The 12,817-nt window shown below is 36.5% G+C and overlaps 3 protein-coding genes across 5 annotated transcripts; 2 read left to right on the top strand and 1 right to left on the bottom strand.

Annotated features, from left to right (window-relative positions):
- The first annotated feature begins 3,086 nt into the window (after positions 1–3,086).
- Positions 3,087–6,534, top strand: LOC127244808 (metal-nicotianamine transporter YSL2-like). Of its 2 annotated transcripts, XM_051265313.1 has the most exons (8): positions 3,087–3,759; positions 3,847–4,199; positions 4,297–4,469; positions 4,546–4,643; positions 4,728–4,862; positions 4,939–5,128; positions 5,214–5,331; positions 5,404–6,534. In XM_051265313.1, exons 2-8 carry the CDS (start codon positions 4,010–4,012, stop codon positions 6,351–6,353), a joined length of 1,854 nt encoding a protein of 617 aa, XP_051121270.1. In that variant the 5' UTR covers positions 3,087–3,759; positions 3,847–4,009; the 3' UTR covers positions 6,354–6,534. The 2 variants fall into 2 exon arrangements, with proteins under 2 accessions (XP_051121270.1, XP_051121269.1); XM_051265312.1 differs by having other exon boundaries at positions 3,087–4,199.
- Positions 6,535–7,142: 608 nt separating this feature from the next.
- Positions 7,143–9,221, top strand: LOC127244813 (cytochrome b5). Of its 2 annotated transcripts, none has more exons than XM_051265321.1 (4): positions 7,143–7,310; positions 7,404–7,507; positions 8,573–8,639; positions 8,759–9,221. In XM_051265321.1, the coding sequence occupies exons 2-4, from the start codon at positions 7,421–7,423 to the stop codon at positions 9,007–9,009; spliced, it is 405 nt and encodes a 134-aa protein (XP_051121278.1). In that variant the 5' UTR covers positions 7,143–7,310; positions 7,404–7,420; the 3' UTR covers positions 9,010–9,221. The 2 variants fall into 2 exon arrangements, with proteins under 2 accessions (XP_051121278.1, XP_051121279.1); XM_051265322.1 differs by having other exon boundaries at positions 7,167–7,314.
- A 114-nt stretch (positions 9,222–9,335) lies between these two features.
- On the bottom strand, positions 9,336–11,536 carry LOC127244812 (probable 6-phosphogluconolactonase 4, chloroplastic). The gene is made up of 3 exons (XM_051265320.1): positions 11,029–11,536; positions 10,764–10,899; positions 9,336–9,991 (listed from the first exon to the last, which is right to left on the bottom strand). The coding sequence occupies exons 1-3, from the start codon at positions 11,376–11,378 to the stop codon at positions 9,527–9,529; spliced, it is 951 nt and encodes a 316-aa protein (XP_051121277.1). The 5' UTR covers positions 11,379–11,536; the 3' UTR covers positions 9,336–9,526.
- Between the last annotated feature and the right edge of the window lie 1,281 nt (positions 11,537–12,817).

Raw genomic sequence — 12,817 nt, 5'->3', positions numbered from 1 at the left:
TATCATTTGTTGCAAGTTTAAAAGTGCAAATGAAAATTTTACTTCTTCCGTCATTCAAATTCAAATATATGCTTACTTTTCTTATTGAGTTGTCATTGAAAAATATTCTCATTTTATTTTTAAATAAAAAATTATTTTATTTTTGTATTATTTTTTACTATAAAAAGAAAATTTAACAATTATTACTCACTTTTATTAAAACTCGTATCTGATCAAATGAGCACACATTTATATAACAGATGGAATATTTATTATTGAAAATATGCTGATTGGTTGTAAATTGAATTATAATATTATTTGATAAATAATAATAATAATAAGTTTAAAATATTTTTAAATATTTCTTAGAATAAATAAGTAGTGCATTTGTGGGTTCTTACAAAGCTATTTATTTGTTTTTAAATGGGTGTCTTTGTTCGGGGGATTGGATTAAATTTTTACTATTTATTCTTTTTTTTTTTTTTCAAAAAACATCAAATCAAACATCTATTTTTTATTTTTTATATTATACTAAAAAAATCAATTTTACATTCAAAATATCACATCAACGTCTATTTATATCACATCATACAACTATTCAAATTCAAAATTTTTACTATTCAAATTCCAACTCAAAATCCAAACCCCCAAACAAACACACCCTATATACATGACAATTTTAGTCCAATAATAATTTATTTTAGACTGAGTTGAAAAGTTTTGGATGTGTCGGATCTAGGCCTAAAGTCCCTAAGGCAAGGCTCTGCTGTGTGGAATAGAATGAAAAATAAAAATGACATGATCAAAAGGCCTCTCCCGAAATATGATAGAATAAAAGAAATTGAGATGAACAAAACCGAAGAACTCTAATCTCAACCAGAATCTTCAAAGAGCATAGACCATTTGTTGGATCTAGACCCAAAACCCAATGTCCCAAACATGATAGAATAAGAATAGAATAAGAAGAATTGAGATCGGCAGAACCGAGGATTTTACACTTAATCAGAATCTTCAAAGAGTAGAGATCTTTTATTGAATTTAGACCCAAGACCTATGCAATTAGGACCAGAACATGAAACAACGTGACATACGCAAGTTCAGAGAACTTCAAAAGCAATCAAGGCCTCATAAGCATAAAAGTCTCCCGACAAGTTAGGCCTTATACCTCTATGATCCTCTTGTCCCAAGAAGGAGTCTGGCACTAGGTCAAAGATAGTCAACGAGCGCAAGACATTGGATAAATTACCAGAGGCTACGATTAGAATTATATGAAGACATGAAAGAAAGTTACAATAATTAACTCTTAAATTTCAAGAAGTAGAGGCACGCTTTTTATTTCATGGATATAAATAGCTAAAAACACACAATGAACTCCCCATGAGATCTCTTGTCCAAAAAAATAAACCATATTCCTCTATCTCCACACACATAGTTGTATATATTCAATTATATATGTGGGGATAGGGGATATGATGTGTTAATGGAACCGATGATCCAGTCTGAAGAACTCATATCATTTCAAAACAAATTTATTTTAATTTTAATTTTGATAAATTTCAGTATATTTTATCTGAAATCTTTTAGATTCAGTCGTTATAGCTCAATATCATCAAGATGTCGAACTGTTCGAAGCCATCCAAAACAAAGGACCTACGCGACGGCATACATACTCTTTGAAATACTGATGAAACATTCGTTGATTTTAGGGCACAACACATTCGAAAAGAATTTGTGACCTAAGGGAATCAAAATTCAGTTCCAAGACGATGATAAAGTCGACTAAAAAGAGATCCACAAAAATTGAATCACTCAGTGGCTAAAGTGGCTATACGAACTCAACCATGGCATAAGTATAAGCATTGCATATATACCCTGCCATTTGCATTGCCCAGCTCTATCACTAATTATTATTATTATTATTATTTGTTTAGAAAATGTGTGACGAGATGCGTGAGTCCAACGGCCGTGGAACATGAACAAGTTGTGAATTATTATTATTATTATTATTATTTAGAATAGGCATCTCCTCAATTCATTATCACGCTAGCTTATTGATAAATACTATGGTTTCGTATGAATAGATTTTTACCCGAGGTCAAAACTCAAAAAAAATAATACCTCCGTCCCACAAATTTATTCTTACTTTTCTTTTTAGTCCGTCTACTAAATTTATCTCATTACTAAATTTGGCAAAATTCAACAAATCAACATTTAATTATTACCCTCCGTTGAACAGTTATTTACAACAAATATCACTAACTTTATTACATTCTCTATCTTCATTTACTTTACTTTTTAACTAAATTTTCAAAAATATCATCGACAACCTATCATTTTTTTAATAAAATATTCATTTTTTTAAATTTATGTGCCGAATCCAAATGAACTAATTTTAATGAACGGAGAGAGTATTGTATATCTCTTTGCACTATTAGTTTTTATTCAAAAGTAAAAGCGACTTTTAAAATTAAACAAACAATAAACTTTTAATTAAAATTATTGTCTTTGTTAATAATAATAATAATATAAAAATAATTAGGTTATATATTATACCCAACTAAAAATTAAAAAACGATAATTAAAATATCAAATTTTAAAAAATATATTTGTTCTTATTTATTTTTTTTCACATATTTTTTAAAAATATTAATATATTACAGTTTTATTATTTTTATATTATCTGCAGATTTTCTATGTCTCACACACTTCACATAAAAATATATATTTATCTTCAAATTATTTTAACAAAAGAAACACACCAATAGAGTTTTGATTATACTACATAGTTTATAATTATTAAATATAATTTATAAAATTTTAAAATAAATTATAGATGACAAATTTCTTGGATTTTTTTTATTTTGTACTTTGAATCAATGTGAAATATTTTTAATAATATTAATTCTGTTATCAACAAAAATAAAAACATAGAGTGAATACTCAGATGGGATCAAGCAATACAGCCTAATTGTACGCGCATGATATGATTGATTCCAATTTCGAATATGGATGAGATGAGAATGTTGCAGCCACACGCCACCATAGCCATAGCTATAGGCCAATAACCATTGAGAATAAATTAACTCTGGCTATGGCTATGGCGGATTAGCTCTCGCTATGGCTATGGCTAATTAAAGCACAAACAAATACGCACTCCCATCATATCCTTTTGTCTTTTTCCTCTTTTAATCTGAATCTGAATCTGGAGCTGATCATCATCTCCACTACCCATACACTCCTCTCTCTCTACTGACAGCGATCATAAAGAAAGCATCTATGTTTTCCCAACCAGATTCTTGAAATTCGTGAGAATTCATTCTCTCACAGTCGCACAAAAGATGTTTCGACTTTGATGATTAGAAAGAGCCCTGCGAAGACGACGACGACGATCAGAAAGAAAGAAAGAAAGAGAGCCGTTTGAGAATGAATTCATGTCCATCGTAACTGAAAGCACCCAACCCAACCAATTCTGTAGTACTACGAAAAAGTCAGTGCTATCCGACTTTTGTACTACACTTGGGGCTGTAGGTGGGGAGGGGAGGGGAGGGGGTAGTACACACCACAACACCATCATCATCATCGTCAACGCAACAGTTTCTCAATCTATTTCTTCCTATTCATCTCTCTGTTCAAATTTGAGCATGGCGTCACTCCTCTCCTACTAGCCTCATGGCGTGTTTTGGTTGTGGATAACACACAAGTTCTATCCGATTCAAGGGGAGAGATTATCAGCTCTGCACAATTAGGAAATTCGAAGTTTTCACTGTAGAAAATCACACTGTAATTTTGCTCTTTCATTCAGTCATTCTCCTATTTAACTGAACAGATTGATCGATTGCGCGGTTGCTTGCTGCATATGGGAACCAGCGAAAGACGAGACAACATAGAAATTGACGAGAATGGAGATGTGGAGGAAACAGGGAGGCAGGATGAGGAAGATCTGAAGAGAATTCCTCCATGGAGAGAGCAGATAACTGTTAGAGGAATTCTTGCAAGTTTATTGATTGGAATCATATACAGCATCATAGTGATGAAGCTGAACCTCACAACTGGACTTGTCCCCAACCTCAACGTCTCTGCTGCTCTTCTCGCCTTCGTGTTCATCAGGACATGGACCAAACTCCTCCATAAGGCCAATTTCATGACTGCTCCATTCACCAGGCAGGAGAACACCATTATCCAGACTTGCGCCGTTGCTTGCTACAGCATAGCTGTGGGAGGTCAGGATAGAACAGAACAGAACACTTCAAAAACTCAAAGATGATCATTATTATAGTTAAGATCTTATTCTTGATTTTGTTGTTGATTCACTTCCAGGTGGATTTGGTTCGTACCTTTTGGGTTTGAACAAGAGGACATATGAGCAGGCTGGGGTTGATACAGAAGGGAATTCACCAGCTAGTTACAAAGAACCTGGGCTTGACTGGATGATTGGGTTTCTTTTTGTTGTTAGTTTTGTTGGATTATTAGCTTTGGTTCCTCTTAGAAAGGTAAAAAAAAAAAGTGAATCTATTGCCTGATTACATGATTTTGTTGCAGTTCTTGATTAGTTATACAATGTTTCAGATAATGATTATCGATTACAAATTGCCATATCCAAGTGGAACTGCAACTGCTGTACTCATCAATGGATTCCACACAAGTAAAGGGGACAAAATGGCAAAGTGAGCATTTGGTTCTTCATCGAATGTTTATAAGTTATTTCAGTTTCTTTATGCTAAAGAAGATTTGCTGCTTCTAATCTGCAGGGAACAGGTCAAAGGATTCATGAAGTTCTTCTCCCTAAGTTTCTTTTGGAGTTTCTTCCAATGGTTCTACTCAGGTGGAGAACAGTGTGGGTTCATCAATTTCCCGACCTTTGGACTCGAGGCGTGGAGACAAACGTGCGTTGTTTGTGTGTTTACTATGTATATGAATCGATCAAACTAATCCGGACGTGTAATAACATGTGTTCTACAGATTCTACTTCGATTTCAGCATGACTTATGTCGGAGCAGGAATGATTTGTTCCCACTTAGTGAACTTATCTCTTCTTCTCGGGGCCGTGCTTTCGTGGGGCGTAATGTGGCCATTGATTAGTGAAAGGAAAGGGGATTGGTTCCCTTCAGACATCAAAGAGAGCAGTATGAAAAGCTTAAATGGATACAAGGTTTCTAACACTGATATATCATATATCTACTCTTTATTGCAATAAATTCGGTAATGTTGCTATGGTACTAATGCTTCGTTCGCAGGTTTTCATTTCTATCGCTCTTATTCTAGGCGATGGCCTCTACAACTTCCTCAAGACGTTGTTTTTCACGGTCAGAAGCGTGTACGCTGCTGCAATAAACAAGAGGGATCTTAAAACAGGTGAAAATCGAGTAATTGAATCGAGTTAGGAGTGACATTACATATATATGATTCGTTGTTGTTGCGATTCAGATGACAAGGGAGAAACTTTAGATGATATTCGACGAAATGAAGTGTTCATCAGAGAGAGCATTCCTGTCTGGATAGCATGTGTAGGCTACTTGATTTTCTCGGGTGTTTCAGTGGTTATTATCCCGATCATGTTTCCCCAGCTCAAATGGTATTACGTTCTTGTCGCCTACGTTCTTGCTCCGTCTCTGAGTTTCTGCAATGCGTATGGCGCTGGCCTCACCGATATGAACATGGCATACAATTACGGGAAAGTTGCGCTCTTTGTGCTCGCGGCATTGGCAGGGAAACACGACGGCGTAGTCGCCGGATTAATTGGATGCGGTCTCATAAAGTCAATCGTTTCCATCTCCTCCGACTTGATGCATGATTTCAAGACGGGTCATCTCACCTTAACCTCGCCAAGATCGATGCTCGTAAGCCAAGCAATCGGGACTGCGATTGGCTGTATCGTTGCGCCGTTCTCGTTTTTTCTCTTCTACGAGGCGTTCGATGTGGGGAACCCGGATGGAGATTACAAGGCTCCGTACGCGTTGATATATCGTAACATGGCGATACTCGGAGTGGAGGGCTTCTCGGCATTGCCTCGCCATTGCTTGCAGCTGTGCTACGGGTTTTTTGCGTTTGCGGTGGCGGCGAATCTGGCGAGGGACGTGATGCCGGAGAGGTTGGGGAAATGGGTGCCGCTGCCGATGGCGATGGCGGTGCCGTTTCTGGTGGGGGGTTACTTTGCCGTTGATATGTGCGTCGGGAGCTTGGCAGTGTATGTTTGGCATAAATTAGGTAGTCGGAGGAAGGCGGGGCTGATGATTCCGGCAGTGGCGTCGGGTTTGATATGTGGGGATGGGCTGTGGATTCTCCCGTCGTCGATTCTTGCTCTTGCGAAGATCGACCCCCCGATGTGCATGAACTTCTTGCCCACGAAGGGACACGACAAAGGTTTCGTCAGCTGAAAGCCGAATAATTCGAATCGAACCGAATCCATAAATGTCAAAATGTTAATTGACCAACATTGATGGATGTATAGAGATTATACTAATCTAGTGTTAGTGTTGGTGAAGTCTACCTACACTGCACTTACTTGCATTTGATCAATTGCACACATACTTTAATAACGATAGAATTCATCCGTTATTCGTCTAGTACACTTTTGGCTCATGCACAGCTTCATTTCATTCTCATCTATCATAATGATGATAATAATAATAAGATTAAATTGTACAATATCTACACGTGTTTTACGAAATTGCGCAAAATTTCCAATACTTATAAAACTGCATTAAATTTTCCGTAATTTCATAAATTATACGTCTAACTTTTTCGATGATTTTTATTTAATATTATTTGACCTAAATGCGCCCAAATTACTAATAAATTGTAAAATTTCAATTTCTAAACGGTATAATTATAAATAATTTTTTTTTTTATATTTAACTAAAAAATAGTAAATATAAATCCTTAAAATTCAAAAAAATTAATTATTTTTTATTATATTTACTATTTTTTAAAATTAAATATAAAAAATAAATATATTTATAATTTTAAAAGTTTAGAAAATGGCCACAAAAATATAAGGAATTCAAGACAATTTCATCAAATATTGGTAGATTTTGTCCCATTTCGGCCAATAATATAGTAATAATTTGGAACGGTGTGGCCGTGGGGGCAGTAGGGGTGTAAATTAATTATGCGTTCGGGGCTAATACTGTCAATTCAACCTCCATATTATTTAATTATTTATTTGTTTTTTCCCCTAGATTACTTCATCTCCTTCAATGGAGTATTTGTAGGGAGAACTGGCCGACCGACCTAGCTGTTGCAGATTGAGATCATCTTTAGATTTTCTCTTTCTCTCCTCTCGTAATCCGCTGCCTCTCCTCAGCGGACTTTGCTGCTTCAATTGATCCTATGTCTGTAAATCTCTCTCTCTTATTATTATGTAGCTTCTTATTATTATTATTTTTGTGGGGATTGTAATGTTCGGTTTATTTTTTGTATTCCAGTCTTGAGGAATTCGTAAATGGCGTCAGATCCGAAAGTTCTCACATTTGAGGAAGTCGGAAAGCACAACAAGACTAAGGATTGTTGGCTTATTATCAGTGGAAAGGTTTTTCCATCTCTTTCCTTTTTACTTTTTCTTTTCAAAAGGTAACTGGATTTGTGCGTTTAGCTTTGGATTTAATTCTTGTATGCCTGGATCAGATTCTTTTGAGATGGAATCACTTGTTATTGAAACCTTCGAGAAATATGTGAGAGTTTGGTTCCACCAATTGAATTTGGAGCTGTTCAAATATTGATGAGACAACTTACTATACAATTTTAAGTGAATTAATTTTCTGCTATTCCATTGGTAGCTCATCGTTTCTTGTTATATAATTTTCTCTCATCATTTCCTTGTGTTATTTGCTATCATTTTATATTGTTGAATCTATAATTTGTTGATTGCCCTAATTATGTTCGTCTACTGGAGCTACCATTTCAATTTTCTGATACTGCATTCTTCTTAGTCTTCTGATCCAATCGTTTGGTTTGTAAATTGTAACAGTAGAGGGTGGAAGATTATTTGATATCTAAGTACCATTCTCGTAGATATGAGATTCATGTATGTATATATAAGATTATACACAAATAGCTTAATACCTACAGTGAGTATTTAAAACTATCTTAAAAACACCAGTTCTTGCCGATGAGGTATCTTCAACCAATATAAGGAAAAAAGCACAGAGAAAACATCCAACCAATTCAGATTAAAAACTTTCTTTACTGTAAGTCAGCATAAGCTTAATTGGTTCCACCAAGAAGGAGACCATACCTTGGCAGCATGCATAATTTTCACTATTCAAAACCCAAACCCCGCAAACTAACACGGGGCAATTCTTTAGTCGAGCGAGTATTTAAAGGAAGGAAGAGTTACAGCTAGTTCTGTCTGCATTAGTAATGCTGTAATATTAGAGAAATAATATACACTGGCTACTGCCAATTTCTGAACCATAGAACACTGTTTCAGGTTTGAAAAATCGGAACTTTTATTCATTTCTTTATTTTTCTTAATGAACAGAAATGGTTGGCATTTGGTAAGGGAAGTAGTCTTAATTCCATTGCAATAGCAATTGGTTTCATCGTGATATGTTTTCTTTTCAACAACATTTGGGTGACATTATCTTCCATCCAGGTTTATGATGTGACCCCATTCATGGATGATCATCCTGGAGGTGATGAAGTGTTGCTGTCTGCAACTGGTAAGTCTGTAGTGTACCATATTATTTGTAGTTGAAAGGAACAAATATAAAAGACATCTATTGATGATTACAACCCGTATTGCCCTCACGAATACGATTGATCCTCTTCCATTCTGTAGGGAAAGATGCAACAAATGATTTCGAAGATGTGGGACACAGTGACACTGCTAGGGAGATGATGGACAAATATTACATCGGGGAGATAGACATGGCAACGGTCCCTCTCAAACGCGCGTATGTTCCTCCACAACAAGCTCAGTACAATCAAGACAAGACCCCCGAGTTTATTATCAAGATTCTGCAGTTCTTGGTGCCTCTCATGATATTGGGATTGGCATTCGCAGTTAGGCACTACACCAAAGAGAAATGAAATGAGGGCCTCTAGGTATCGATCTGCCAAGATTCATTGTGCTTGTTATTCTAAGCTACTACAATATTGAAAGAGATGATGAACAAATTTGTCCCTTTTACGCAACTAGTCACGACACTCTCGGAAATTCTAGCTTGAGGATTGTCTCTGTCAATGCTTGGTGTGCTTCACTTGACCACTACTTTTTATGGATTTTATGGTGCTTTGATCTATCTGTAAGAACCCAATCTCCAGAAATGTGATTTGTGATCTGCATTTTGAAAAAGCTATCCTTGCCAAGCCAAATGAATTAAGCAAGAGAGGTGGTTTGTCAAATACAATCAATATACAGGGGAAGCACTCAAAATGATAGCCATGGAGCAACCTTAAGTCATGTCTGTAAGGAAACAAAGCACAAGTGATGCAAATTATCCATTATTGGACAGACTAGTCGACAACAAGAAGAAGAAGACGCTTCTGGATATGATTGAAATTGATCTCTTCTTCTTCGCGAATTTCAGACAGCCAAGAACCCTCTCTACAGCTTTGATGCTGCCTCCTTGTCCAAAAACCATGTCAACTCCCCTTCTGGGGAGACTAATTGCACTGGAAGTACCTCAGAATTCGACACATCGCTCAGGGCCGTATGGACAGCACTGGCTTTACCTGAACCTGTGACGACGAGGGCAACGTTTGCTGAGGCATTAATGACAGGAAGGGTGAAGGAAATCCTTTCCGGCGGAGGCTTGGGAGAATCCTTAATAGAAGTAATCCACTTCTGACTTTCTTGAAGAAGATGGTGTCCGGGAAACAACGATGCAATGTGGCCATCAGGGCCGATGCCCATCAGCATGAGATCAAATTTCGGAAATCCACCGCTCTCAGATTGATCGATTGTTTTAGTTTTCACCAGATGCCGCAGACATGTTTCGTAATCATCGGCTGCACCCTCTGCCGACAAGGCATCATTCATGGAATACACGTGACCGGAGGGAATTGGGACCTGCAAAATCGAAACAAATATGTATGATTACATATGGAACAAGAAAAAAGGGCAAAGATGAATATATTACAGTGGATAAAACGACTTGAGTTTGATAAGAAAATTGAATACAAACGCAAATAAAAATAACAGTTGTTTGTCTGCTGTTGCAATGCTTTCAACTGAACTAGAATTGGAAATAATAGACTCACAACGGAGTTGGAAATGGATAAAACGACTTGAGTTTGATAAGAAAATTGAATACAAACGCAAATAAAAATAACAGTTGTTTGTCTGCTGTTGCAATGCTTTCAACTGAACTAGAATTGGAAATAATAGACTCACAACGGAGTTGGAAATGACAAGACGAGCCGGAAACGACAGGAATAACCTCCACAAAGTCATAAATAACGAGGCTCTAAACAAAGTCAGAAGCGACAAGACTATCAATGTAGTCGGACACATGGCTCTGTTGAAACATGCCATACCAATCGCAGACAAATACGAAGACAAAACTCTCAAATCCAAACGCAAACGCAGCGACTATAAAGACTAGCGACAAAATAGTGTTGAACCACATTCCCAATGTCAAGTATTCTGTGAAATTAAATTACCCTTGCAAACATCAAGAACACCTCCTACATACATAATCATTTCTACCTGACCACCATTTGAATAGCTAGAAAACTTGTCGACAAAATCAGGTCATGGCATATTGGGATTAGTGTTACTGATCCATTTGGACTAATGGCGGACAGAGTTTATACAAAGAACAATACGAAGATGAACATACCTTGGACAGAAAGTCATTGTAAGCCAGGAGATAATTGCTATCAGGATGATCCTTCGGCACCACTCTCTCATCCACCCAAAACACATGCCATTTCGACCAATCCACCAAATCAATGTATGGTTGCTCCACTAATTTCCTTCAATTCCAATATATATATATATATATATATACAGAAACAAACAAAGTTACTGGTTCAGGAATCAGCCATAAGTGAATCGTAGAGAAGACAAAGGTGAATAAGCAGAAGCTTCAGTTACATAATTACCTGAGAGATTTAACAAGCGAGCCACCAGAAAGAGCGACAGTGAAGGAGTCCTTTTGTTGAGAGAGATTGGTGGCGAGATCGGTGGTGTATTTGGCGAGAGATGTAGCGAGATCTTCGTCGGAGTCGAAGACGAGGACCTTACCTCTGCTCTTGGGAGTTATGATCTCAGCCATGGATGCCTTCGTTGTTTTTGTTCCGTAATTAAGGCGTGTGGTAGAACTAGAATAGCGGCGAGGAAGGGCGGAGTGTGGTGGAGAAGCGGTGGTCAAAGGCAGGAACAGCGATCGGGGAGGGAAGGAGGGGGAAGAGAAATTTAAGGGAGGGGATAGGGAGCGGAAGGAGACGGCCATGGAAGGTGGGGTAGGGTAGGTAATCAAGGAAGGAAGAATAAAGTGTAGTACTGTAGTTGGTATCGGGTTGGACAGACAGGTGTAGGGAGAATAGAAGAGGAGAGGCACAGCCGTCAGCCGGACCGGTGGGGGTGGTTCTCTCTTTCTCTGCCTGTCTGTCTGCTTCTTCGGATGTGTTGTGGTCTACGTGGGACATTTGGATTTGATGAGGTGGCGTGAATGGCGATGCCGACGTCGACGTCCATGTACAAGTGGGGTAGGGTGAGTTCCATAGCTGCTAAAATAAAATACGGTATACTTTTAATATGGACACGCAGCGTACAGGTTATAGAAATGGCCAATGTAGGGTTTGTATAGGTAGATATTTTTGGAGGTTTTTGTAATTTTAAAAAAAAATAAAAATTTAGTATTTGATTTGATATTTTATAAAAGAATTATATGATATTTTTAAAAAAAATGAATAATATCAAATGAATAAAAATATACTATTAAAGCAAAACTATAGATTTGCAAAACGGTGACATATATAGTTTTAAATCGTTATATGGCTTGCCAAGTTTGCATAATTGAGTAGCGACTGCTCTATGGTGTTCAGTTTTGTGGGGCGGACTTCCGATATTAAGGGTTCAAACTTTCAGACATCATTGAATTTTGTCTATTATATATGGTTCATTTAGTGTAATAGTAAATATATTACTATCTTTGTTAGGCTCTAGAGGTTATATTTGCAATGATTTTTTAATATTAATTATTATATGAAAATATAGTGTAAATTAAGAAAAATGACAAAAATATGTATTATGATATTATTATAATGATATTTATGTAAAAAATTATACAAATATAATATTTTCTTCGTCATTTGTCAATCTATCCATTTTTTATTTTAGTTCGTCTCGTAACAAAGTATTCATTTCTTTTTTAATAATTGTACTTTTTACTTGACATTATAAATACCCTTTCAATTTATAATATATTACGCAAATGTGTTTACTTTTATATCACATCATTATAATAAAATTATTTTAATCTTTTTTTTTTACTTTATTTATACCACATGTTAATATAATATTAATATTTTTAAAATTTTATACAAAAAAATAAATATGAAACGGAGGAAATAATATTTTAATACTAATTACAATTTAAGGGAGTATAATAATATTGCAATTCGAGAGCAAGGGTTGTGGGGTGGATGCAACCAGGCCTGGCCCTGCTGGCACGGAACACGTAAACAGAGAGCCAGAGTTGTGGCCTTGTGGGCTGGATGCAACCAGGCCCGGCCCTGCTGGCATAGGACACGTAAATTGTGGGCTGGATGCAACCCGGCCCGGCCCTGTTGGCATGGGACACGTAATTAGCTACTAATAATAATAATAATGAAATGGAATAAGAATTTAGAAAGAAGAAGAAGATATTCCCTGCAGTTGCAGGCTGGC

This window comes from Andrographis paniculata, unplaced genomic scaffold, assembly GCF_009805555.1.
Source record: "Andrographis paniculata isolate CXL003 unplaced genomic scaffold, ASM980555v1 Contig21END, whole genome shotgun sequence".
NCBI lineage: Eukaryota > Viridiplantae > Streptophyta > Magnoliopsida > Lamiales > Acanthaceae > Andrographis > Andrographis paniculata.
Note: the sequence above shows the minus strand (reverse complement) of the source record. Positions and strands in the feature narration are given on the sequence as shown.

Coding starts and splice junctions, on each gene's coding strand:
- LOC127244808 (XM_051265312.1), top strand. CDS start 3,836: ATGGGAACCAGCGAAAGACGAGACAACATAGAAATTGACGAGAATGGA. Junction 4,644..4,727: donor AAAGGGGACAAAATGGCAAA/GTGAGCATTTGG, acceptor TCTAATCTGCAG/GGAACAGGTCAAAGGATTCA. Junction 4,863..4,938: donor CTCGAGGCGTGGAGACAAAC/GTGCGTTGTTTG, acceptor TGTGTTCTACAG/ATTCTACTTCGATTTCAGCA.
- LOC127244812 (XM_051265320.1), bottom strand. CDS start 11,378: ATGGCCGTCTCCTTCCGCTCCCTATCCCCTCCCTTAAATTTCTCTTCC. Junction 10,900..11,028: donor TCGCTTGTTAAATCTCTCAG/GTAATTATGTAA, acceptor TTGGAATTGAAG/GAAATTAGTGGAGCAACCAT. Junction 9,992..10,763: donor ACAATGACTTTCTGTCCAAG/GTATGTTCATCT, acceptor TCGATTTTGCAG/GTCCCAATTCCCTCCGGTCA.
- LOC127244813 (XM_051265321.1), top strand. CDS start 7,421: ATGGCGTCAGATCCGAAAGTTCTCACATTTGAGGAAGTCGGAAAGCAC. Junction 7,508..8,572: donor GGCTTATTATCAGTGGAAAG/GTTTTTCCATCT, acceptor TCTTCCATCCAG/GTTTATGATGTGACCCCATT. Junction 8,640..8,758: donor AGTGTTGCTGTCTGCAACTG/GTAAGTCTGTAG, acceptor TCCATTCTGTAG/GGAAAGATGCAACAAATGAT.